The sequence below is a fragment of the Ammodytes marinus genome (assembly GCF_949987685.1).
Source record: "Ammodytes marinus genome assembly, chromosome: 5".
Lineage (NCBI taxonomy): Eukaryota > Metazoa > Chordata > Actinopteri > Uranoscopiformes > Ammodytidae > Ammodytes > Ammodytes marinus.
In genome coordinates, this window is record NC_137234.1 from 13251719 (window position 1) to 13278944 (window position 27226).

The 27226-nt window shown below is 39.9% G+C and overlaps 5 protein-coding genes across 9 annotated transcripts; 3 read left to right on the top strand and 2 right to left on the bottom strand.

Moving 5' to 3' along the window:
- The first annotated feature begins 471 nt into the window (after positions 1-471).
- Positions 472-10132, top strand: clpxb (caseinolytic mitochondrial matrix peptidase chaperone subunit Xb). 2 transcript variants are annotated; one of them, XM_080027582.1, is made up of 15 exons: positions 472-722; positions 1225-1303; positions 2045-2205; positions 2334-2448; positions 3931-4085; positions 4204-4363; positions 5149-5190; positions 5840-6016; positions 6116-6280; positions 7017-7105; positions 7226-7390; positions 7481-7780; positions 8221-8313; positions 8405-8511; positions 8646-10132. In XM_080027582.1, exons 2-15 carry the CDS (start codon positions 1249-1251, stop codon positions 8734-8736), a joined length of 1875 nt encoding a protein of 624 aa, XP_079883708.1. In that variant the 5' UTR covers positions 472-722; positions 1225-1248; the 3' UTR covers positions 8737-10132. The 2 variants fall into 2 exon arrangements, with proteins under 2 accessions (XP_079883708.1, XP_079883709.1); XM_080027583.1 differs by lacking the exon at positions 5149-5190.
- A 737-nt stretch (positions 10133-10869) lies between these two features.
- Positions 10870-13546, top strand: LOC307251234 (uncharacterized protein; the record flags this gene model as incomplete). The annotated part of the gene is made up of 5 exons (XM_080028554.1): positions 10870-10992; positions 11657-12226; positions 12657-12827; positions 13211-13312; positions 13412-13546. 5 exons carry the CDS (start codon positions 10870-10872, stop codon positions 13544-13546), a joined length of 1101 nt encoding a protein of 366 aa, XP_079884680.1.
- Positions 13547-13715: 169 nt separating this feature from the next.
- On the bottom strand, positions 13716-19658 carry LOC307250966 (protein regulator of cytokinesis 1-like). Of its 4 annotated transcripts, XM_080028248.1 has the most exons (15): positions 19530-19658; positions 18525-18657; positions 18315-18437; positions 17998-18231; positions 17744-17914; positions 17474-17623; positions 17193-17340; positions 16956-17092; positions 16767-16862; positions 16208-16354; positions 16001-16111; positions 15785-15892; positions 14603-14776; positions 14304-14329; positions 14156-14220 (listed from the first exon to the last, which is right to left on the bottom strand). In XM_080028248.1, the coding sequence occupies exons 1-14, from the start codon at positions 19538-19540 to the stop codon at positions 14327-14329; spliced, it is 1746 nt and encodes a 581-aa protein (XP_079884374.1). In that variant the 5' UTR covers positions 19541-19658; the 3' UTR covers positions 14156-14220; positions 14304-14326. The 4 variants fall into 4 exon arrangements, with proteins under 4 accessions (XP_079884375.1, XP_079884372.1, XP_079884373.1 ...); XM_080028249.1 differs by lacking the exon at positions 14304-14329 and having other exon boundaries at positions 13716-14220; positions 14670-14776; XM_080028246.1 differs by lacking the exon at positions 14304-14329 and having other exon boundaries at positions 13716-14220.
- Positions 19659-20935: 1277 nt separating this feature from the next.
- spi1a (Spi-1 proto-oncogene a) lies at positions 20936-23836 on the bottom strand. Its single transcript, XM_080027621.1, has 5 exons — positions 23706-23836; positions 23322-23415; positions 23056-23240; positions 21540-21702; positions 20936-21423 (listed from the first exon to the last, which is right to left on the bottom strand). The coding sequence occupies exons 1-5, from the start codon at positions 23730-23732 to the stop codon at positions 21113-21115; spliced, it is 780 nt and encodes a 259-aa protein (XP_079883747.1). The 5' UTR covers positions 23733-23836; the 3' UTR covers positions 20936-21112.
- Positions 23837-25433: 1597 nt separating this feature from the next.
- On the top strand, positions 25434-27038 carry tmem276a (transmembrane protein 276a; the record flags this gene model as incomplete). The annotated part of the gene is made up of 4 exons (XM_080027181.1): positions 25434-25836; positions 26273-26386; positions 26499-26636; positions 26791-27038. 4 exons carry the CDS (start codon positions 25434-25436, stop codon positions 27036-27038), a joined length of 903 nt encoding a protein of 300 aa, XP_079883307.1.
- Positions 27039-27226: the final 188 nt, after the last annotated feature.

A 27226-nucleotide genomic window follows, 5' to 3' on the forward strand; every position in this document is an offset into this window, starting at 1 on the left:
ACTGATATGTGTGCTTTATCTATCTATCTATCTATCTATCTATCTATCTATCTATCTATCTATCTATCTATCTATCTATCTATCTATAAAAGTTATAATTTATAAGCAGGTCAAGTGTATGAACAGTATAAAAATTGGACTACTGATGTCTTGGTATGTTAATAATTTCTACATGTTTATTGCAGCTCACGATGTGATTAATTAGCATAAATAGGCCTCGTGAATGATGACACATTGTAAAGTTTGTGACCTATAAAACTCACATTTACGAAGATAAACCAAACGCAACCCAATTTCTCCATGCATGTGAACGCACCAGCAGAAGCCATCCATGGTTAACTCCTCCTGTAGATTAGCAGATCTCAAAGTATCCGGATAGGTTTAACTGCATTGACTGTAGTGGAGCCTCCATATTGCTTACACTGTTTACACTGATACAATCACCTCTACTAGCCACTGTAGCCGGATGGATACAGCACATAGCTAGTCACCGACCTAGTTCATAACAGCAGTTGTTACATCACTTTGGGTCGTGTCCCACCTGGGAAATAGCGGCCTGAAAGGAGCCAAACCTGCTAACTTTGTACAAACGGGACGGTGACCTTAGTATGACATACTGACCCGAGATAGTCTAAAAAGATAGAGAAAGCAAACGCTTCAGTGACTTAGCAATTTTGTTTTCGAAGGGGGCTGTCAAGACGCGACTGGTTTCATCGAGCTCTGTGAGTAAATTCGGCACGTAATCTCCCCCTTTTCTGTTGTAATGTAAGAAGTTGGTATTAATAGGTTGCGTGCCTCACTGCAATCTACTTATTTGGGTAAAGCCACTCAGCTTAACCACTGAAACATTGGCTGTCAGTCATTACCCCTGGCAGAAACGCTAGGTTGCTATGGCTTGGGCCTAACTTAAGTAGCCGACAGTTACCTGTTTATTTAACCCTGCTAGACAGCTTCGTTGTTGATTTTGCTAGCGTGAGGAAGATTGACGTGCGTGGCAACATTTCAACTGCTTGCACAAATACTAATTTCCATAATAGTAAGCTGCAGAGGCGACCACCTTCAGCAGTTAAACGACCTGCTCTGCTAATGCTAACTGTGACGTTATGAAATGTGTTACGTTAACTGGCCTCTCCTCCTGTTTGTTCGCGAGACTCCGGCTCTCTCAGTCTGGGCCACCCCGTCTTCCCCCTGGTTACGTCGTGTTAACTTTGTGTTTTTCTCCAGGATTTTGAGCCAAATAGAAGAGTTATGTCCTGCCCATGCACCTCGGCTGCCAGGTTGTTCCTTAACACAGCCCACAGAGGTAAGAAAAAGTGAAAGCACACTCTGCCAGCTGGACAACTCTACATGACATTGTGCTACATGCTACAGTCTCTAGCTTTCGCAACGCTGTTTGTTATGACAGCCATAATGTCCCCATCGGGTGGAAATAGGCACTTTAAATGTTAAGTAGCTTTGGCTAAGCTAACTTGAACTCGGTACACATCTTTTCGTTGAATTGCGTAGCTGTGACTTGGATTCAAGAGCAAAAACAAAAAAACATCACCAAAAATACAAAATGTATTTAATTTAAGCTAGCTATGGCCGAGCTAACTTCTTACATCAGCGTGCCTTCCAAAGACCTTCACACTTGCATAATGAAAATAAATGTATAATAACAACAAGAAATACATGTGCAATGGCTACAGCACACGTAGATACTATGGACCTTAAACCCCTGACTTTGAACTGTTGCTTTGGTAATATGCAGTGTGTTCAACTTATAGAACCATAGCCATGTTATTTTTTATTTATTTTTTACTCATAACCTTTTAAAGGAATAATTCATCGTACATATTTGGGGTTACAAATAACAATTTTTTTTATTGGTTAATTTGCCAAAGCATTTAAATGAAATGATTTGTCTTTTAAGTGTAACAAAGTTGTGAACATTTGTTATCCCAGTTTTTCAGAGCTGCAAAAGTGCAGCATTGTCATTCATTTGAAATGTGTTTTAAAATCAAAATGTTAGGAATCAAAACTTGGGATGTTTCTGCTGTTACAGGACTCTCCTGCTCTCGGATCTATTTGTTTTCTCTGAGTCGTCCTGGGTCTCGGGAAACTCATTTACCTGCTCGGGTACGGGTCAGGTCATTTTCAGAGACTGCTGTCTGCTATGCAGCTAAAGATGGGACAACAAAGGACGGTGGAAGTGATGGTGGGAAGGTAATCTCTCAGTGGAAAAATCTCAATTGTAGCTCTCCTACGTGGTAGAACTAAACACAGCTTTGTAAATGGAAGAGATGGATGTGAAGTCATGTGTTATGTGCTGATGCATTTATGTTCACACACAGAAAAGCATCAGTGAGAGTAAGAGACAATCTGGCTCTGGAGGATCAGGCAAGGGGGGAAGCCAGCTACGCTGCCCCAAATGCGGAGATCCTTGCACACATGTAGAGACCTTTGTATGTGAGTAACCGTTTAAATAATAGATCTTTTGGCTGAAAATTGAATGTTGAAATTTCAAATCAAGAAGGTGTAAAAAATGTAATTTAATCATCGCACCCTCTGGAGCTGACATGGGTAGAAGTCCAAAATATGAGCGCTCAGATGGTGGTGGTAATAATCAGCTGTTTCTAAAGTAGTACAAAAAAAACGAATGAAGACCGGTTAGGAGATATGTAAACACTTTATCAAACCGTAAATTGCGGGCATTATCAGAAGAAATGTTGCTGACATTGTTGAATGCCAGGAAGCCTTCATGAGGCTGAGTAATAAAAAAAGTGATGATTTGAGTATTGGCTGAATAACCAGCACACAAACAAATTATCATTTTAATCCATGATTCTGTATTGATATGTTTTTCAAATGTTTTATTGAATCATTCACCATTTTTCTCTGGTATAAACTGTGGCTGTGAAATGAAAAAACTAAGCACAAAGCTTATAAAATAGTACACCAAAAACAACCACCACCTTTCCTCACACAAATTGTCAAAATAAAGACCTGCAAATACATGAGGTGTTTGTTGTATTGTCCTCAAATGAGCATTTTCTGAGTCATATTGCAAAATCACTGTGATTTTATAAGCTGCTGCTTCCTTCAACAAAGACTTATTGTTTGGATTACAAGATTGTTTAAGCAACTTCCTTTCCAATGAAGTATTTCTGGTTTGTTTTTGTTACTTTGTGAAAATGTGTGACATTGTGAAGTTGCGTAACCCCTAACCATGAGTCACCTCAAATAAATAGTCATTGCAGGCCAGCCTCATTAGAATTTAAATCCTTCTCTATCTTAATTTAAATCTATATATTCAGAAAATGTTCTCGGACATTACTGCATACAATCTATTAACTTTTCTTGTTACTTGCTGCACCTGTAGCTAACTGGGTATATATTTTTTTGTGCACATGAGCACATTGTCAGGAGGTTTGTGGTGTACCATTCCTCTTCTGATTATAGTACATAATGATCGCAGTCATGTTCTCTGGAAGTTGGTTAAGTGACAGAGTAAGCTAAACATTATTAGATAGTGGAACTTCAATCCATTGTGTAAGACAATGCATCACCTGTATGATGCATAAAAGTAGCAATGTGTTGCCATCAGTAATCAAGTATCCTTTAGCAGCAAGATTGCAGCTTTGTAATAGACCACTAGGTGCATTACAATTGGACACCAAACTCAATTCAAATTCAATCTTCTGAACTTTAAAATTAAATTGTAAAATAAAAAAACATCTCAGCATTACACTGGGTAGATTTAGATGCAATCTTCCCTGTAGGTCAAGGACCAAACTCTCACTTGACAACCATGCAACAGAAACCTGCAGCAGACAGAAAGTGTCAGTCAGCTTAATGATCTGCAAACTTGAACCTCTTAAACTTTAAATGTTTCTACCGGCGAGGTTGGGAAGTGTTTCAGTATTAAATGTGCTGTGTGTTCTTTTGTAGCATCAACACGATTTGTCAAGTGTGAGAAATGCCATCACTTTTTTGTGGTTCTGTCTGAAACGGACTCCAAGAAGGGCCTAAACAAAGAGCCCGAATCTGCTGCAGAGGCTGTGAAACTGGCGTTTTCACAGAAACCTCCCCCTCCCCCCAAGAAGGTGAGAAAGACAGATGCAGGAAACAAAGTTGTCAGAATAAGCCTTTAATGTATAATCTGTTGTAAAAGTCTATTATACTTTTATGCAGTTATGTAGTATCAATTATTTTTCTTTTTAGATTTACGCCTACCTCGACAAGTATGTAGTCGGCCAGTCCTATGCAAAAAAGGTGTTGGCTGTTGCAGTGTACAATCACTACAAGCGCATCTACAACAACATTCCTGCTGGGAGTCGACAGCAGGTGGAGGTGGAGAAACAGCCCTCTCTAACACCTCGTGGTCAGTATTCCTGTCGTCTTTAGATATTACTTCATTCCGCCACCTGTTGCCGTAATTCCTCTCAAATTTTGCATCAGGCAATACTATTTCTTTTTTATTTCTTTTAGATTGAATTCAAACTATTTTTTGTGTACACATGTCATCATTTTTCTTTCCACTGATCACTTGCATTGATCAATTCACTTTTGCTTGACACCTGCAAACCAGACCATCATTGAAGTCAAAACTATACCCCTTATCCTAACTCTTTAAAGTGCCCAAGATAGAGAAAAGTTTAAACAAACTTAAAAGATCTTTAATAGAATCTACTTTACTAACTCGCAACATGGCCATACACAAGCAACTAAGCGAACAAAATATTTAAAATATTTACTAATTCAAAACTAAATGTAAACATTAAGGTTTATTATATATCTAATAACAAGGCTGTTTTAATTGAACTCCTGGTAAACATAGAATGTGCAGAAATGCACGATTCCACCTGACAGTAATGCAATGCTGGAAAAAACACCACATACATTGTTCAAGTTGAAGCAATACAATTTATGGCACAATATCTTTTTCCGTTTTATAATCAAAGTAATTTACACTCTCATAAAATCAACACAAATTATTGATAAGAGATTGATATTATATAATAAAACTGGTCTTGAATCATAAGCTGTATTATTTGGCATTTGTTCAATAATAATCACGCAACTGTGAACAGTTTTGCAGGACTGTGCTGATAATGTCATAATGGTAATGATAATATTCATTTGAGTACTTTGATCCTCTCCCCGTAGAGCTAGAGATGAGAAGACGAGAGGATGAATACAGATTCACAAGTAAGTGATTGGTCCTTCGTAGCGCTATCGCAATAAATGGCCACTTTAAAAGTCACATTACTTAAATGGACATTATTTTTAGGAGTTGTACAAATGCCAAAATGTACAGACCTCTGAGGTCCCTTAGTACGAAATAGGTAGATATTGCTAGTAACGTGTTTAATGTAACTCTCAACCCAAAGAATAAATTAGTTTATAAAATACTAAATCAATTGAAGCTCTGTCAGGCACTAAATGAACACCAGTTGATACCATATGTCATTGGAAGAAATTCATCTTTTAGTTCTGGTGTGGTAATAGCATATTCATTCACCGATTTACCACGTGTACAAGTAATTCTATTGCTACAGAAACTGAAGCAATACAATTATGCTTGTTAATGTTTGATTGGCCAGACAATAAGATAAGGTAGCCCAGTGACCTACATTCACATCTGTACATGTGCTATTTTTAGTCCAGATTTCATAATGTAGTAACTTAACACTGGAACTCACTAGAGCGAGCACATTTCTTTTTAGCCTGTACATGGAAACTGTTACTATGCACCTATTGGTACATACACCATCGATCCATGGCCTATTTAAATAGATATAAAGCATTCAGTTAGTTTGTTGAAAACTTAATCTTCTGGTTTTGCTTGCCGTGGCAGAACTGCTGCAGATTGCCGGGATCAGTCCTCATGGAAATGCGCTGGGAGCATCCATGCAGCAACAGGCGAGCCAGCAGGCGCCTCAGGAGAAGAGAGGCGGGGAGGTCCTGGACTCCACACACACTGAGATTAAACTGGAGAAGAGCAACATCATACTTCTAGGTCCAACTGGCTCAGGTTAGTGTTGTGTAACATTGTCATGAACTGTAATATTGCACAGTGACACTCGGATCATATTCAATTCATTTGTAAATATGGGAATCTAATATTTCATAGGAAAAACATTGCTGGCACAGACACTGGCACGCTGTTTGGATGTTCCCTTTGCAATTTGCGACTGCACCACACTCACTCAAGCTGGGTACGTGGGAGAAGACATCGAGTCAGTTATTGCCAAACTGCTGCAGGATGCCAATTACTCAGTGGACAAAGCACAGCAAGGTGGGCAGAGTGACTATGTTTAACAGCATGTTAAAATCTTACCATATGTGTTTTGTTTATACAATAATTAAATGTATTAAAGCTATGCTTATAAAACTGTGGGCCTGTAGTACTGGAATCGAAACCAGAGTGAATTTCCTTGCATTTGACATCATACTAAGCCAAAGTGGCTAATATATATATTAAGATAATCTTGGCAATAAAACCCCCAGAAGTTTTCACATTACACACACACTTAAAAACACTTCCAAGCTGAATTTACATTTGTTTTTATTCTATGAAAGGGCACCTTAAATACCTTGACTAAGAAAAGAAAGGTTAAAACCAAGCAGTCATGCTCCACCCTTGTAAAGATTAAATGTTTGCTTTTACTACCATTACTGTGTTATTGAGCTACAACCTGTTTAAATGTTCATATCACGTGTTCAATTTATATTCCTCGCATGGGTTTGGATTGTGTTATCTACTTGATCTGAGTATAAATCTAGACTAGCAGGAAGAGGAAGGAAACCGAGTTTAAAAATACAACTTGCAGTCAAAGTGCGATAAACAAAAGTTCAGTAAACATCACTGTAAATTGACTTGTGACCTACCACTGCCCTGCAACTATTGAGTCTCATTTTGAATTCTTCACTTTGGAACCTTTTTTTAACATTATTTAGAAATGTAGTGGTGTGTAAACTGAAGTCTCAGGTAAGTGCAATAACTGAAACTTGTCCATGTTCTTCATGTGCAGGTATTGTGTTTCTGGACGAGGTTGATAAGATTGGCAGCGTGCCTGGGATCCATCAGCTGAGAGATGTTGGAGGAGAGGGGGTCCAGCAGGTCGGTATTCAACCCAATCTACACGTTTGTTTATAGCCAATTATTTCATAATAAAATGTTCCAAAAACAACAGCAGTTTTATTTTACTTATTAGATTGGTGTTGTTTCCCTCTGTGTCAGGGGTTGCTTAAACTCTTGGAGGGCACAATCGTCAATGTTCCTGAGAAAAACTCCAGGAAACTGAGAGGAGAAACGGTGCAGGTGGACACGACAAACATTCTGTTTGTTGCATCCGGTGCCTTCAACGGACTTGACAGAATCATAAGCCGAAGAAAGAATGAAAAAGTACATTTTACACCTATTCTTGGCCAAGTTTTGCCTTTGTCTCGATTTCCCCCTCTAACTTGATCCCTGTGTTTCATGATTTATTTCCAGTATTTGGGTTTTGGAACTCCCTCCAACATGGGTCAGGGACGGCGTGCAGCGGCAGCTGCAGACCTGGACAACACCAGCGGTAATTCGGACACAATGGCAGAGATAGAAGAGAAGGACAGACTGCTGAAGATTGTGGAGGCCAGGGACCTGATCGAGTTTGGAATGATCCCAGAGTTTGTTGGCCGTCTTCCTGTGGTTGTTCCTCTGCACAGCCTGGATGAAGTAACGCTAGTCCGAATCCTGACCGAGCCACGCAACGCTGTGGTGCCCCAGTACCAGGCTCTGTTCAGCATGGACAAAGTAAGGGCTCTGATACACTCTACAGTACATTGTGAAAGCCTTGTTTGAACAGGCAAAAGCACTGTTTTCTTCTCTGCTGCAAAAAGTCAATCCAGGGTCAGTTGTTGCCATGCTGAGTATTCTAGTCAACAATCTACAAGTGCACATTCCTGCTAGATCAGTTTATAATGTAATCTCTGTATTTGTGTTTACCTTGGAATTATTTTCATAATAGATAAAATAGTTGACCCTGTGATAATTTTCTCTCACAGTATTATAAACCACTCAAAAGTATATCATATAAGCCTTCAAACTCATGGATCTACTTGTCAAACTGTCTTTTTTGGATCATAGTCTCCCTGCTACCTGAAACAACTTGCTGTTTGTTTTTTTACTGTATCAGATCCACAAGTTTTTACCTGAACAGCTGGAGACTAAAACATATGCATGTTTCTTTTTAGTGTGAACTCAATGTGAATGAAGAGGCCTTGAAGGCCATTGCGAGGATGGCTCTGGAAAGAAAAACTGGAGCTCGTGGGCTGAGATCCATCATGGTGTGTTATTTTTACCATTTTGGTATCAGACTTTTCGCTTGTTACTTGATGTTACAAAATATTACAAACACATCCTCTATTTCCTTAATAGGAAAAGCTCCTTCTAGAGCCCATGTTCGAGGTGCCGTGTTCGGACATCATGTGCGTCGAGCTGGACAAAGATGCTGTCCTAGGAAAAACCCAACCCAGATACATCAGGTCAGTGTCTCTGTTCACAGGACAGGGCTACACGTGTGTGTCATGTCAGAGATCACATTTCTCTCAACCCACATGCTGAGTCTCAAATGTTGTGTGGCATGAAACCTGAACTAGAGTTTCCATTTGAATTTCAGAGCTCCGGCCAAGGAGTCTGCAGAAGAGGAATATGACTCGGGCATCGAGGAGGACAACTGGCCTCGGCAGGCGGACGCGGCTAACAACTGAAGCACATGTCCCCCATTTCACCTAAAGACAGTCTCTGAAATCATTAGATCACTATGAACCTTTGGATATCAACTCTGGGTTTTATGAAAGCCCCTGACAAACAAGCTGTGGACATTAGAGTGAGAGAGTGCTGCTGGTGTTTTCATGATGAACAACTAAAGAGAGTTTAACAACCTTTGGTCCGGTGCATCAGACGTTAATTCTCTAGCGGTGCGCTCGCAGGATGGACCTTTTTATAAAATATTTCAATCCCTGGGGATTGTCAACATTTTATCTATATAAAGATAATGCAATTTTATTCGCGAAAGGATTTGTAGCTAGTTGATTTGTTTTCTCTTTTTGTGGTGATGGGCTGTCATGGCAAGGGAAGCAAATGGAAATTATGGGATCATACTGTACACTTGAAATCGTCGGGCGCTGAGAAAGTGTAGATGAGATGTTACCATGTCAAGTAATGCCTTATATCATAAGGGCATAATATTCCATGAGCACATCAATATTTCGATGTCTTTCTTCTTAGCCACCATTGTAATAATGGTGCACACAATAAAATTGGGCTGTAAATGTTGAGCTACACTGTTTAGGTAGCGTTTGTAAGCAGTTTGTATGACATGACCTCTAAATAGAACACATAGTGACGTGTAACGCACCAGCACACTAAACCGCAGGTAAGAATATAAGGGTGACCTTTTTAAACAGCTAGAATGGTTATTTATATGTGCCCTCACCTGGCCCACTCTTTAGGGAATGTATATGTGTTAACATTAGAGACCTCTGGGTCAAAGGAGTGTCTCACAGAGCAGGAGTAGCGGGTTAGTCGGGTATCTTTGAAGTGTTAATAAAATATCCTCTGCTTTGTGTTGGAGTAGATATCCTCCAATATGTATAGGACTGAATCCTTAAACCTTACGTTCATGCTTCATTGTTCACATTTAACTCATTATCACACTGATAATCTCTCTCAGTTAGCTAGATGCTGCTCTAAACCTGTCAGACATTCCTTTTGAACAGCACAGGTATTTTTATTTTCTTGTCCGCCAGCATTGGAAATTCACCTAACCTTTAGTGATGTAATCCTGTTACTAAATGGTACAATACACAGATCTGTAATCAAGCCTCTACTTAAATTCTTCCCGACTGAACCGAACCACGATGCTGTACTCTTTAAATAAAAAATAATAATCTGTTTGTGCTTTAACATGAGATTAAACCAGATCCATTCTCCTTTTGCTTTAAGTTTCCTTTTCTATCAGTCAACTTTCAAAACTGCTTGTCTTTGTTTTCAGAGGTCTGTTACAGAACCTGTAAACCCCCCTCCCTCCCCCAAGTTTGTGAATCTTACATTATATGTGATTGTTTAAAATGTATAAATAAAAATGTATATCTCTGTACAGAATTTATTTTCTTTGCCTTTAAACTTGTCTGCAGAACAGACCGATTACAGGACATTAATGCATCAATGTTGTCCCACACGCTGTCTCCTTTATGTAATCAGCTAATCTCTGCAAAGTACAGTGCTGTCCTTTTTTCCAATAGCTCAGCATATTCCTAATCCTCCTCATAGTCCATGGTTAAACTACAAATCACACCGTCTGAAATATGGTTTCGTAAACAGATGGAAAAAGATGCAGTCATTAAAATAAATGATTGAGTATATGAAAGATTTAAAGTATATCTCACATTGTCAATGTATCAAAAATAATCCATTCTTTATACTGAACCTCTGCAGCACGTGTCTAGGTTATTATTGGTAAACAACTCCTGAGATGATGTCAGAGACTTAGTGATGAAGAGGTTTATCACGCACCACAATGTGGGTGTACAACTCATTCACTCTTAAACCCTTGTCCATTCTTTGGAGAGTTGTGGACCTGAGAGGGAATACCTGACAAAGGTAAGTGTTGTTCAAATTGCAATAACGGTCCGGCTCTAAAACATTATGGGCCGGTTTCACAGACATGGATTAAGACTAGTTCTGGACTAAATTGTACTTTCAATGGACAATCTCCATTCAAAATTCCATTTAGTCCAAGACTAGGCTTAATCCATGTCTGTGAAACCGGCCCTATATGCTTATCAACTTAATGTAATTCTTCTGATGCAGGTTACTTGTTGGTCCATTTCTTGGTTAGGATGAACGCTCTGGAGGAAGTCCCGTTTCAGACCTGGCTGGGCCCACTGGAGGAGAAAGTGCAGCTCGTCACAGCTCCAGACATCACTGTACCAGACTGCCATGAGATACTACGAGACACTGAGGTCGCACATCCAAAACGACATTCACAGTTCTTATGCGTTGAATGTTTTTTTCAGGGATCAATCCAGTAGCAGTTATCTGTTGGGACTAATTTCTTAAAAAAAATATATATATAAACCTAATTGTCTGGGAAATAGTCACAATTTCATTATAATATGTATTAAAAAAAACACACACAAAAACAACACTCATTCTTCAACAATTCCTGTTGGAACTATTATTAGTTACAGCCCAGAAACAAAAAGAAAAAAATATATTTAAAATCAAGGTGTATACATTTACATTGTGGTGTGGGATAATGAAGATACCTTTCAGGGGTAATGAAAGTTTGGAATATTTGCTGGGATGGTTAAAAGTATTTTTAGTATGCATATGAACAGGTTGTATTAATCTGTGTGTCACTGTATTTGTCATTTTCTTGACAAATTGCATATAATTATAAATATTCTATCATTGGCGTTTTTGATGCAAGACATTATATTGGCATGTGACAGCACGTAAAGTGCAAAAAAGTGTACATCATAAAACAAATTATTTAGTTTAAGGGTTTTTTTGTGCCTGCTGGCTCAGTCACGGCTTACTCTGGGACACATTAAAACACGTGCCTTTCGTACTATGAAGAATCAAATGTGAAAAGTAATTTGCTGAATGATGTTTTTACTGCAGTATGGATTCAACCTGGAGAAATGGATTCTAACTTGGCAGCAGCCTGTGTGTCAGGCCCCATCCTGCCCGCCCTACTGGCTCATGTTCAGCAGCTCTGTGGAGAGTGTCAGGGCCCTGGGCCCTAGACCCCGCAGTAACAGCCTCAACTCAGGCATTCGCACACTGCAACCTCGCACTGTCAAGTTCATTGTGTCTGACACAGAGGATGAAGAGGGTTACTGTGAGGACAATGAAGGCTCTTCTGCTGATGATGCCTCTCACCCCATCAGAGGCAGAGAGCCACTCCGGAGCAGCCAACACAGAGATCCGATCTCCAGAGTCAAAGACATGCACTATGGTCCATCCTCTCACTGCTGTAGGCCTTTCTCGCCTCTGAGCCTCAGAGGAACTTCCCCTTCTTCGCTCCATGACTACAGACAACTTGTGCGAGCGCCTGAGCAGAACAGGACACAGCAGAGCAGCTCCAAGAGGCGGCGTTCACTGGGCTGTGTGGGCAGAAAGCCCTCTCCATCCAGGCTGCAGCAGCAACGACCCTCCTCTGCAGGGCCTGTTATCAGACACCAAAGACAGGTCCCCCCCTTTCCTTTCTACCAGGGTCCACGGTTACCACACATGTTTATCAATGAGTGTTAAAAACTTTTCCATGCCATTTTACCTTTATTTGGTAACTTTACTCCCTCTTTCTGAAAAACTGCCAATGCGATACTAGTGAAGATTAAACAATCACACTAGATTTTAAACAGCAACTTAAGGAGCTATTTTGCAACATTTAGTCGTTTGGGATTGTCATGAACACCTTTTAAACACTAGTGAAAATGTTTGTAAATTCAAAACTTTTCCAAAACAGTGTTAATTCCAACCCATTTCTGGGCCTGGAAAAGTTATTTTTCATTTTTCCAGGAATTATGACCACGTCTGTCTCTGTGAACAATATTTAAACTTCTCCTTCCCATTTCTTTTTATGACCCGCTATATTTTTCGGTTCTTCCATTTACAACAGGCGCGGAGGAGAGGCGGCTCTCGTGGACTTGTCTCTGACTCGGCAGCAGAGTTGTTGTCAGCTCTCAGCCAGGAGGAGCGAGAGCTACTTGGAACCATCACAGAGAAGGGCTACCCCCTCCGCAAAGCCATCCTGGCTCTGCAGAAGACAGGGTGTCACAGCCCAGAGAAGGTGGGTACCACTTTAAGTTGTTAATCATTGCGTCTTTAACCGTTTATTAATCCTGACATTGGATGAAAAACAATTACTTCAGGAGTTGCTCTACAAATGCACATATTACAGTAGACCGAAGACATAACACCTGCATTTTAAATGTTTAATTAATGCTAGGTCAAATATCAATAACAGTATTTTCTTCATTGATAATTGGCTTAAAAACATGCAAGTTCATGATAAGAGGCGGCACCTCAAAATATATCCTTTGTAACCATGAGTCCTATTGTTTTCGTTATAACATTGTATTAGTGCTCTGCTTAGCTCCAACACTTATGCACAATTACTACCCTAAAAAATCATCATGTGCTAATGATGGTTATTTGTACTGTTACCTACAGATCCTTAAGTACTTGGTGGCCAGTGACCGTCTGTGTGAGCTTGGTTACGATGAAGCACAGGTGGAAGAGGCCATGGAGATGTTTCAGAACTGTGAAAGCAAGGCGAGTCCTGCTTGTCAGTGTTTACCAAAAGAAAATAACTGATAAAACAGGGGTATACATTATCAGAACTTAATGTTATTACCTTAAATTCTATTTCAGGCTGCTGAGTTCCTGCACCTTTTGACTCAGTTTAATGAGATGGGCTTCCAGCAGAGTGCAATCAAGGAAGTGCTGCTTGTCAATGAAAATCACTGTGAGAGGGCTCTTGAAGAACTGATGACTCGCATGGCCTGAACAAAACATCTTCCCATTTCTACGCATGGCTTATTTTCAGATCTACAATAAGTAAAATGTACTAATACAGTATATGGTGAAAATGTAACTGTATTTTGGCTTGGGCTCAGCTGTGAAACTCATGTATACAAAAACATTCAAGTAAAATAAAAAGTGACAAGAAAATAGATGCGCTGAATAATGATGGCACGTTTATTTTTAAGCATTTATTTACAGCTTGATTTAAAAAAGCACTACACATATTGAGCTTCTGAAGCAAATTAAGCTGTCACTCCAGCTGGAGGGAGAACATTAATTGTGCACTGGCTAACTGCTAAAATACCATATAGTGCTGTACCCCTAATAGCAAAATATAAAACAAAAGCCACAATTTGGTTCCCGCTCAAAATAGATAGAAAGCAGAGAAAACTGCTCCAGCAGTCACTCAAAAAAAATCTTACAAAAACAGGATTGATTTGACTCTAAATGTTCACACATTCAAATATTTACATTTTTTTGTAAGAAGCTCACGGTAAGGTTCCCTCATGTCCACTATATGAAAACTACACCAAACTACCACAGAGTTGGTAGACTCGTGATGATTAAGCAGCTGCTTTTTCTTTTCAATGATGCCCGACAGTGGAGTTCAGCAATCCTGACTTCACAGCTGATTTAGCAGCTGTCGACAGATCCCGCTGTAAAGAAAGGTCAAAATTAACCGTTTGTATAAAAACAGGTTCAAAGTGAAATGATTATATAGAAAATAATTGTCACCGACCTATACAATTTGAATGGATACATTCACTATGAGGGTTTGAGGGGGAAAGTTAACATGCTAATTACACAATTGTTTCTGTATAGCCAACAAAAATACCAAAAAGGTATGGCTAAATTTTTTTATTGTAATTTTACAGGTGGCTGATCTTCTGCCTTATATTAAAATATTAGAAAATGTCTGCACATCACAAAAAGAATATTAAGCAAAAAAAGAAAAGATTTTCTTCAAATAACAAAATAGTAAATTCTGGGGATTACTTGTATTTAGGGACTACTTAACAGACATGCAACTGCATTTACCGCAAATTCCGAATAGGAGCCAGCAATAGAGTTAAAAGTGAAGGTTTGATCTTGAGTATCCTGAGACCTTGGTGTGCCACTTGGAGTATTTCTATTGGGATGAGCGATGTTTTCCTTGTTTTGGTCTACTGCACGGGGAGTCTTTCCATATCCAGGGGTTCGCAGGCCAAAACCCTACAACAAGACCAACTGGAATGACAATTTGTTTTTGCCACCTCTTTTATTTGACTTTATTTCAGACTATAGGACCAGAAAGAGTGGGGGGGGGAGAAGGGAGTCAACAAACTTTTGCATATTACAATGAAAACACACTCTAGCATCACCCATTCACACACTGGAGAAGCTGCCACATTCAAGCATCACCATACAGCTTTTGGTAGAATATTCAAATCCTTAATTCTCACTGTTCAGTATCAGAAGGCCAGCAGATTGGTTCTTATTTTTGCATGACACAGATACACTTCTGTCCACAAACTGCCTGGCACAATTGAGTCATTACGTAAATTGTTCAACATTTTGAATCTTTAGCTTTCTGCGTCACTCTCCGGCTCAAAAAAAAAGAAAATGCGACAGAAACCGTTCCTGTAACTCTGTGACTTTTTTTTTTATATAGCAATGGGCAAAGGCTGCCCATCCAGGTTAGCTTAGCTCAATCACTGGTAGTCAAGGGGAGCAGGTGACCTAAAAGTTCATTTTATAAGATCACTTAAACGCTCCCGTTTGCTTGTTGGGACTTGATTATTTACCACATTATGTTGCACTTGATATGTTTTACACTGTCATTTTAGAATCAAATACTGTAGATACTGAAAAAAAAAAAAAAAAAAAAACAGGAAGTGCCTTTGGTGGTCACGTATGCATTTGTATCACTGATTACTTTAAGAGCATCTCCACTTAGGTTAAATTGCCCATCTTTTTTACATGTCTATCATGGTCATGGTAAGCACCACATTTGGGACGGTATTCTTATTTGTTGACCAGCATCGTAGGGAGAATATAGCTAAATCTACGTATTTTATCAAGTTATTTAATAAAGAGTGTTTCACTGTCCTCACAAGTCATTCATTTGATGGAGAGAATACTTCCTTACCATAATGAATGAGGGAGAACAATAGTAAGATACAGAGCTTATGATATGAAATGCCGTGATAACATATCGATGGTGGTAGACAGTGTGCATACCTTGCTGGCAGACAGAGGTGGTTTTCCGATGGTGGACTGGCACATGGTTCCCCCGAGGCCTAAACTAAGGAAGCTGGTTGGAGTGGAGAGTGTCGTGGTGCCATTGAGCTATGTGAAGAGAGGGAAAAGTGTGGTTGAACCTTTGACTATTCACACAGGTACAGGCACATGCAACAGTTTCATAATAAACCACATAAAACTTTTGTGCCATCTTACCCTTTTTACTTTACTAGGTGTGGGGGTCCCTGCTATCCGCCTCTTCTGTGGTGTTTTCATTGAAGTTCCATATAACATTTCCTCCTGAGTCTGTTTAGTTTTCTTCAGTTGCTATTTCAAACAATAAAAAAGGGGGGGGTTGTATAAATAAGTTTGCAACAGGGGATATAAAGACTTGTTTTTTTATTTTTAAGAAATTAATAATACCCTTTCCAGTTTCTCTCTCTCCTTTTCAGCATGGTGGTTATTCCACTGCTCCTGCACATACTCAAGAAATTTCTGCGAATTGACTTGGAATTCCATGCCCTGCTCTTGCTCCCAAGCATCTATTTGGGCCTTCAGACTCTTTTCCAGCTGGAACAAACAGGAAAAAACTATTTCAGCTTGTTGCCATAATATCAGGGTTAGCATTGACAGTGGACTTTCTGTCTACATTACTTAACAGTCCAGTTTTTAAAATGCCCTTTCTATGTCAAAATCTGGTACACACCAATTGATTGTGCAAAAAATTCAGACTGAGCTATTTTTAACGCTTTAATATTGCCATCTGTTGGCCAAACCTGGTAATGCGCAAAAAACACTCTCAGCTGTTTCCAAACACACATATGGTTCACATGAGCACATGTGTTTTGTTGCCAAATAATGTAATTAGACACAATTTTCTTTAAAGCCCAATTAACACCTTCTATTACATGCTGAAAACTCATTAAACAGCAATTATGTTATGTTTTATTGAGTAGACAGAACATGTCAGACATTTCCTCACCCTGGGCAAACTTTTCTGCAGGTCACTTCTCTGCTTTTCTTCTTTCAGAAGGTTCCCACCTCTGTTTGCGAACCTTGCAGGGTCATTAGCCTTTTTCTGATATGGAAAATGCACACATCTACATGTTACCATACACACCAGGAGAAATTTGCTTTAAATGCTTCCTCACCAACATACACAAGTACTTACATCAAGTTCCAAATACAAGGTCCAGTTCTCCTGCCATTTTGTGACTGCCCCAAAGAGTTCTTTGTGGTCCTCGTAAAACTTCTTCAGGGTGCTGACCTCAGCCTCGTGCAGGTTGAGAAGCTCTTCAGTGAAATCATCTGTGGCAAGAAAACACGCACTGAGACCCGCACTCCCTTTGTGATGACCAACCAATTTTTTTCAGAGCAAGAGCTTTGTAATTTTACAAGAGATATTCACCAGCATGATATGGAAAAAAAGCTTGCTGCTGTTCTTGGCTGTAGAAGCATTTCTCCCAGAAAAGGGCGATCTCTGCTCTGATGGACTCAATGACACTTCTCATGCTTTGCAGTTTCAGCAACTCTAGACGCTGGACCTCAGTCTGGAGCTGGAGAAACAGAATGCACATTATTAAGACTTGTTACGGAGGTGTTAGAGGTTATTGGTGAAAGAAAAACACCAACTGCAATGCCTGAAAACACTTAATGAATGGAAATGACTAGATGAGGTGGATTACTTACTGCTTCCATGTTTCTCTTCTTTGAATTGACCATGTGCTCAGAGATGGCCTCCCGATCCTCTTGGGGAATCCGAAGTCTTTCCCACAGCTCCTGGATCTTAGTGCGGAAAGCTGAGCAACAGAGCTCATTCTCAACTTTGCGATCTTGTAACTGGAAGGAGGCATAACAAGCAATCATACATCCATTAGAAGATATACTTCATAATATTGTAGACTGTTGAATCACAGTATCTGATTTAACAAACATGTAGATGCAATATCATAGAGTCACCTGATTCAGTAGTAGTTTAAGAGCAGAAATGTTGTCATTTGAAAGACAAAATGCCTCCTCGTCCTCAGACATCACATCCGTCTCGAAACTGGTTTCTGGATGTCGCTCCAAATCCTCCATGCACACGACGATCTCTTTTTTGATGCTCACAAATTCATCATGACGACGCTCCTGAAAAGATGAGACGGGTTACAATTCTAATAAGACAAAGCAAGTAAGCATGTGAGGAAAAAAAAAACTAAAGTGGGTAAAACCTTCTCTTTGGTCAGATCCTCCAGGTAAGCACGATAAGTCTCTAGTTGCTTCAGTGATGGGATGGATTCTTGATCAATGCAAAAGTGGGTAGTGCACATAATATCACACAGCTCGTTGTCTTTGCCAATGAGGCTCTTGAGCTCTTCAATTCTTTGCATCTTGTGCATATTCAATGCCTCCACACGCGTGCGGCTATTCTTCTCCATCTGCAACATGGTGCAGCCTTCCTCCTCCTAGAAATCCATAACAAATTGTCAAAACAACTTACCGATTTCCCCACATAGGGTTTAAGAAAAACATCGTAATTATACTGTACCTCAAAGGGGGGCAGCTGAAGTTCACTGCACAATTGTTCAAGTTCCTTGCGAAAGGACTGTATGTGTTTCATTAATTTATTCCTGAGTGCTGTTTCTTCCTCAATCATTAGGTCAAGCAAACCCTAAAGGACAAAAAAATATAAAAAATAATAATCAGTTTGTTAGGTTTACAAAGTATTTTAATTAATGGTAAAAGATGCAGGACTCACTTTAATGTGCTTGTTAACATCCTCGGTTCTCTCTAGGCGCTGCTTCTCTGGAATCCCAATTTCTTCCCAAATATCCTGCAGCCTGATCAGGGCTCTGTTGAAGTAGGCAACAGACTCTGCTGCATGGACTTCACTAGAAGAAGTGGTTCAAGTGGGTCAGTATTTCCTGAGTTTCTAAGGCAAGTTAGATATGGGACTTTATTAAATGGCAAACCGAATGAAAATTAGGTACAATTTTGGAACAAAAACTGAGAAAAACGACACCAATAACTTTAAGTGAGGGCAATTATGTCCAGTGAAAAAATGTGTACTTTACTAAAATGTGTTTTTCTTTTTAATTTGGTACGTTATTCTTTTCCCGTTAAGTAAAATCCACAACTGAATAGCCAATAATAATAATAATAAGTCAGCTAAATTACTCAAAAGGCCCCGATGTCCTAAAGTGACCATATCGGATCAAACAGTGGATTGGCAAAAGCAGATAGCAATTATTTGGAAAATATCGTCCAAGTATTGACATTTCTTTTCAATGTTCGATTTAAGTTAGGCCTATATTAATACCAATTACAATTAAACCCTTATTTTTTACATTAATAAATGCAATGCCTCTTAAGACCTATATAGGATCTACAGGAACTTTTACACGGTTACAAGTGCAGTATTTAGTTAGTGTGAGTAATTCAAAATAAGGTAGCAAGCAAACTATAGCAACTAGCACATAGCTAACGAGAGCTAGCTAGCAGACGCCGAATTGTAGCATTATTTGAAACATTGAATAAAACCAGCCCATGCAGCGGGAGTAACTCGGGGTTATCAGAAAACGTAATTACCATTCAACATCTCTCTCATTGCAGCACAGACGGACACCAGCCGAGAAAAGAAAGGAACGCTACCTTTTTACAATTGCCAGGCTAACGTTAAACAGGAAGTACGTTTGCTAAATGAATATATTATTTGTTATCGTAAACAATTAAGACTCAAATAAATACAAAAACATGTACTGACCTCACTCTCATGTCGCCACCTCGGTCACTTAAAATGTATTAGAAAGAAACTTCCTTTCCACATAAAAAAAAACTAATTAACATTGGTGGCACCGCGTCTGAAGAGCACCCGTCCGTTTGAGAGGCGACGCCGTTTGAAATTTGTACAAAACAACATCTGGGATCTGATTGGCTGATTTGCCTGACGTCAGAGGAAGCCGTTCCGGGGGGCGTGGCTGTATGACGCGGTACACCCGTTAGGCAAATTCTAATAATATGATAATTCGCTGATATTTTCTTATGTAAAAGTATTTATACTTAATGTAAGAGAGCCATCACATACATAGAAAAGCCTTTTATTGGCCTACGTCACCTTTGTTTGTAATTGAATTGAATAAGTTGTTCATTTTTCAAAAACTAGGCCTAGTGAATATGAATATATAGATGGCCGATGACAAAATCCAGGATGAGCTTCATCTAGCTGGAAAACAAACGGATCAACTGTTTCAAAATAAGGTAGTAACTTGCTAGACAGGCGTGAATGTTCTTTAAATAGGCTACATAGATATCTTAGTTATTTGATCATATAGGCTATACCAGAAGGCCTAATTTGTTCTGGTAGGCCTATAGTTTAAATGTCAAAGTCATGATCAGATTATTTCTCTTTTCCCTCCGTGTGAATGGCATGCTTGACTTTTATAGCCTACCTTTAGGCCAATGTGATCTTTTGTCCAGGTTTTCTGGAAAGGCCCTTGCAGTTACTGAATAGATACAGACTCACTCTTGAACTGCATGTTAAGTATCTAAGCATCAATTGTTTCAAGTGGTGAGTTTAATTTTCTATTATTATTATTATTATTATTATTATTATTATTATTATTATTATTATTATTATTATTATTATTATTATTATTATTATTATTATTATTATTATTATTATTATTATTATTATTATAATTGTTGTTGTTGTTGTTATTGTTGTTGTTGTTGTTGTTGTTGTTATTATTATTAGTAGTAGTATGCAGCTCTTGGCTGTGTGTTGAAATCCCTCAACATGCATCTCTGCTTCTTTCTCTTTCTTGGTTTTATGTAGGCCCTAATGTCTGTCTGTTGTTCCAGTTTTAACTCGGCAGAAAAACAACAAGATATTTATTTGTAGCCATATGTTTCCCAGCTCTGCCTGACATTTTACTGTATTGAATTAGAAAAAGGGTAGCCTACAGTATGCTATGAAATATGGACACAAAAACACCTCACATTTAGATGGAACCCCAATCAGTGGGCAAGAGATGTTGTGCTTGTCTAAAGACGGATTTAGAGAGTAATTTTACTAAATAATAGTGTTATTTACACACGTTCATAACACAAATGACACCAATTTAAATTGTTGTACACAGACAAATCACATAAACTTAAATTGAGTGTGAATTGAAGCGGTTTATATAGAAGCAAATATCAAATTTACAATTACAATGGCATTAAAAATAAATAGGTGGGAACACTTGGTAGAAAAATTAAGTAAATTGCAAAACGGTATAACAAAGGAAAACAGCCTTGGTTAGTTTAGTGATTTCAGCGTTATGAAAGACAGCCTTTGTTCCCTCATCAGTGAGCATACTGACGTAAGTAGAGGTTCCTCAGCACTTCCTCACTGAACTGGTAGGTCAGCTTCTTTTTTACTTTTTTAATCTCCCCAGTTTTACCATAGTTCCTCAGAGCACGGGCCATTTTTTGGTAGGTCATTTTTTTGCGGTTTCCTTTTTGAAGACCCCAGTGGCTTGCCAAAGCTTCCTTGTTTTTTGTGGAGAACTGGAAGATGCCCTTGTCCTGGTCCACCCACCAAATACTGTCACTCATGTCACCGTTTCTTAGCAAGTCAAGGAGGAACTGGTACAAGCGGATTTTCTTCTTATTGGCTATTGGGGGAAAAATGATACTGTTCAAACAATTTGATCTGCAGTTTTTCCCAGGCTTTCATGTACCTTTGACACGTTAGGATTTGATGTCGGTAGAAAATTAGCATTGGACTCACTAGTGTCTTTCCTGAAGGAGTGGTTGTGGTCTTCAAATCCATCCTCCCCCTCTGATACCTCAAGTGGGGGACTGATTCCTCTCTGTTCCTCCTCTGAATAGTAATGGCCAGGCGAGGCAGGGGGTTGGTACTGGTAGCACAGGGACTGTGTGTAATATGGGATCTTTAGGAGAGAAAAACAAAAACAAAAAAAATAGTTAAAGGTTACACAAATGTAGATAAAGCTGTAATTTCTTTGTTTTGCAATTTTTCACTGTCCGACATTTTCGTTTAGACACTGTCATTTTACTAAAAGAGGAAGTGACTCTGCCAAAATAGATTTCAATGCTCAGCAAGTCCATGTGGTGAGCATGACATTTCAGTGAAAATATTCCTGATTTTGTTCACATTAAGCTGTGTATTTGTGGAGATCGAATTTTCTTTTCTTTTTACAATAAAGATGTTCAGTGATTCTGGAGAACCGCTTTTGTCAAAATCACTTTTGGTCAAAAAATAGTGAATACTGTATCTCCTTACGATCGGCTACCTGTCCATACATGTGTTCGCTGAAAAATGAATCTGGTGTTAATGGTTAATACCAACCTAGGCTCTTACTGATATGTAAACAAAGGGGGCCCACCGTAGCTAGCACGAGCCCAGTGATTTTGACAATAAGCGTTCTCCTGGAACGATTACGCCATCTTTAAAATAAACTGAATCCAGAATATAAAAACTGCATAATTTGTTTTTATTATGATTGCAGCAATTGATTTACTCAGGAAATCCTCTCTGGTTGACCTAATATTCCATGCCAGAGCATGTTTATCTACAAACTCATTGATATTGAGAGCTGAAATGTTTTCAATTAGCTGATTAATTGATTGGTTGATTGACCGAATACTTATCGGTAGCAATGTTTTGTCATATCTTAAGCCAAAATGCCTACAAAAAAAAGTTCCAGTCCAGTCTACAATCCCTGGTTCCAGCTTTTTAATTTTGAATGTTTGATTATTTGTTTGTTCTTCTATGATATAGTAATAATGAGATGATTGGTTTGATAAACTGAGCTGTTTGAATAAACTTGGGTTTTGCAAAATTACGACATTTTCCATATGTAGCCTAATAATAACAATTTGTGGCAGCCCTCATTGAAATTGCTGCCATTTTCACTTAAATTGTGTTAAATTAGTGTCAAACTTTACCAGAAGATAATCTTGTTTATGCTTTAGCCCCTGTTTTACTCAAATAAATAGACTAAGTCTTCATTCAGGGGAAATGAGTGAGCAAAATGACTTACGTCACACAATTAAATGATAGTTCCATCAGTACAAAACATCTCTGCTGCATGCTAAAAAAAAGACTACATTCAAAACTAACCTTGTACTAAATCTAAGGAGCGTTTTTGGTTTTGGACGAGGTCCATATTCAAACTGAGCATTTCCTTTCATTCCAAAATCAAGTCACTATATGAACACTACAGCAGTGATTGGGTCGACTTTACACCGTTGCCATTGTTACTTTCTGAGCATTAGCTTACTTGTGGTGACACAGAGAGCGGTATGAGCGCTGGGTCCAGGGGAAGGGCCAGAGACTCGCTGCTGTAGCGGTAGGGCTGTATCAGCTGCTGGGGAGACACAGCCTGAAGCTCTGTGAGGTGATTCACCGGTGAGTTTTCAAAGTCCGCCGGCTGGACACGCTCAGTGTGAAAAGTCCATCTATGGTCTGGAAAGTGGCAGAAGGGGAGGCACCTAGTGTGGTTATGTGATTCATGCCCGTTATAACGTTGAAATCCAGTCTCCTTACCTTCATAAATCTCTCCCACGTTGGTGAGGAAGGGGTACAGCTCTGCAGGTGGTCGATACTCTACTGGTTCATTCGGAAGGATTTCCGCTGAGGCCTTTGGAGAGAATTAGATTTTGACACAGAGAAAGTAAACCTGTGAGACTTAGTTGCTGCAGTAGAAATACTATGATGGATTTAACTTTTTTGTAATTTCTCTCTGATATACATGTTAATTAGTTAATGAAATTCCAAGTCCCACCTTGGTCACAAAATGTTTTCAAAGAAAACAACTACAGAAACACATCGTCCAAACAGTAAAAATGTCCTCTGAAGTGTCACAAAATTATGATCAGAGACTAGTTGTGTAAAAGGTCAAATATGAAACAATAAAGCAGCAGAACTTACAGATGATATGACATAGCTGTCCATCATGTAAACGAGGCAGCATGAGATTCTTGGTCCTTGAGGCTTGTGATGAATGTTGACTTTTATCTTATTGCTTCAATGAGAAACGCGCAGTGTCGCTGAGCGCTTACTTCACCAGACAAACGGGAACTGAAAGTGAGAAATAAGCTGGACCCCTACACAGTCTTTTGCCGTCCAATTGTTACATTTATATGATCAGCTAGTTCCTGATGGCCGAGTGTCATGTATAGTATGAGCCAATCCTATTTGCATGCATTTCCTGCATATTTATAATCATACAATAATCCATATTGATTCCTCTTTTTTTAAAGGGTATTATTAAAGGCATCTTTGTGTAATAGCAGCAGGTTCTGTGTTGTTTGAGATTTGTTGCATAAACCAAATGAAAAATATGTATTTGAATTAGTATCCACTCACTTACAAGCAATGGATGAAACATCTAGCTATTAGTGCCAAAAGTGACACTTTCAAGATATGCTTTACTTGTGATCACACATTTGTAGTTAATGGTGTGCCCCTGCATGCTTTAACTTCCCCCCTTTTCAATTCTTTCGCTGTGTTACCTTAGAGCAACATTAAATCCTACGCCTATCCCTAACAAGAGACAAGACTAGAATATACTGACATGATTTATTAAAGCCTTCAAATAAAGTTAGTGGGAAAAAAACTTCCTGTGCAGGATAATATGATGTTGTCTTACTGTCACACATACAACAGATTATTAGAAACCAATTTATTCATGGAGGAATTTACCAAACACGGGAGCTGAAACCAAAAGCGAAGTTTGGAATCAGGCTTGTTCCTCTTTTAGTTTGGCATCATGGTTTCAATTGAGGAAGTATTGACCAAGAGATAGAAACCTGTGAAAACATGTCCTTCGCCACTCTAACTTGTTTGTGTTTATGTAATTCTTAAAAAAGTGCTAAATAAACCCCAGATGCATTAAATCCATCTGGATAAAGACTAATATTTAAATTATAAGATGCTGTTTGACTGTGGCTAAACAACCACTTTTTGATATTATTTTTAAATGTTTACATTTTCATGACCTCTTTTGAAATTCTAACCGGTGTCACAGTGTTTGACATCTTTGGCCCCATGCGGATGGAAAGTTACCAGTAATGTGTTCGATGTGATGAAACCGTTTCCTGAACAGCAGACAGACAAAAAGAGGCCCTCCTCTGGTGGATTTAATATGGCCTGTATTTCAAAACTGAACACTTCTTAGACATCAGCAACCGATGTGATAGAGAAGATTATATAGAAAACTGAAGGAGGGCACTTCCTTTGGTGTGACTTTCTCAAACTTTGGCCATCCTTCCCCATCATGAGCTGCTGTGGGCCCAGGCCTGGGGCTTTGTTGTGTTTTCCAATATTTACTCTGTCTCCATCTGCTGGAAAGAAATGTTGGACTGACCAGTATATAGGCTATAGACTGAGTTCAGAGGCATAGAGGAGACAACCAAAATAGCTCATGGAGGCCCAATTGTATTTATCCTCCGTTTAGGATTTTGGCCATTTTCGGCGGCGGTTGACACATCTAAGAGACGATGGCTTTGGGGATTTACCTGCATTTCAAATTTCCATGCATTACTGAATTCCCTCCCCTCTTCAAATAGCCTGATACTGACAGCCGCGTCCGGGAGCGGAGTCCCGCTGTCCCGTGGAATATTATCACGGTACCGAGGCAAGATAGACGCATGGAACATGGCTGCTATGAGGACTTTAACCGTGGCGGGTCTCTTTTTGTCGTTTTGTGCGTTGGGACTGATAACAATAGCGATCAGCACTGACAACTGGTACGAGACGGATGCGAGGAGGCACCGGGAACGCTGCAAGAATTATTCCAACAAAAGGAACGACCCCGGCTACATTTACATCTCCAACAATAACCTCCCGCTTCGCATGTTGCCAAGGGAAAAAAATGTGGAGAGAAGGGGCTCCAGTGTCAGCGGCGAGACGCTGCTGCGGGCTAAGCGGCACTTCTTGCCTCCTGCCCCGGCCATGGAGTCCCTCTGCAGTCGGCAGTACAACTCCACCATCACCGGGCTGTGGAAAAAGTGCCACCGGGAGGGATTTGACTTGGAGACCGAGGATTTGATCTTTAAAGGTATGGTTTTGGAGGGTGGGGGGGTGTCACATTTTGTTCTTTTGTGTGTGTGTGTTGTAGACATTTGTGTTGTTGTGTGCGAGGCGCCATCTGTAAATACTTTGCGAGCGTATGCGCTATCCAAGGTGCTGATGCTGCTGCGCACAGACCCCTCAAGGCCTAAACGCAGTACCTACAACATGGAGTACAGTTACAATGCAATCGACGTGCAGCCGTGTTATTTTTCAGGACAAAAGGGCAAGCTGTAGTAACAGAAGCCTCGGGATGCGTACAATAAGCTACTCTACAATGGTGTGGGTGGATGAGGGGGAGGTGGGTTGCTTTTTTTTGGGGGAGTGTGTGTGTTTTGGGGGGGGGGGGGGCAGCAGTGATATGATGATATCCTCCTCATCTCAGCGCTAATGTGACATCCTCTTTGTGTTGTTTACATCCACAGGATTGGTTTTGCGCTGCAAACCAATAAAATACTACTACACATCATCAGTGCTGCCCAGAAATATGCCAATCAACTTGACAAAGACAATAAGGCAGGATGAGTGGCACGCGCTCCGTGAGTCCCCCCACCAAAATACGCATTTTCATAAGCTGAATAATTAAGGTATAGGGAAACTTGGCATAGCCCCAACATACAGCGTCACTTCTTCTACTGTGTGCTTTTCTAGACCTCCAGAGGATGACTGCCAGCTTCATAGGCATGGCTGTGTCCATCATCCTGTTTGGCTGGATCATAGGCGTGATGGGCTGCTGTAAGGAGCATGATCTGATGCAATACGTTGCTGGACTTCTCTTCCTAATGGGAGGTAAGATGTTCTTTACATAAAGAGCATTACCCCAAAGCACCACAGAGGGGCAGTAAGCTCTTTGCTAATGAGAGAGTGTGGGATATGATGAATCTGAGGAGAAAATGGCTTGCCATCGTGTCTGACTTGTGTTTTTTTTCTTCCTCTGTGACAGGGACATGCTGCATAATCTCCCTATGCACATGTGTGGCCGGGATCAACTTTGAACTGTCGCGCTACCCTCGCTACATGTTTGGAATACCCGAGGACATCAGCCATGGTTACGGCTGGTCCATGTTTTGTGCGTGGGGTGGACTTGGCCTTACGTTGCTGGCTGGTTTCCTGTGCACACTCGCTCCGTCCCTCTACCCCCCACACACCCCTGTCGTGCGCAAGCCCAGGCAAGAGAACGGCTGTGTGTGACAGGCATCTTAACAGACACCTGTCTCCTCCTGAAACAGTGAGGAGCCCTGTTCCAGAGACAGTTTCACCCAGGGACTCAGAGCAAAGAGAGAGAGAGCCTTCACACAGCTTTGGCACACAGACAGCACAGGACACTGGCTCTCCTTCAAGGGGAAAATGAAAAGAAAAGAGGAGCCATTTGACTTAAG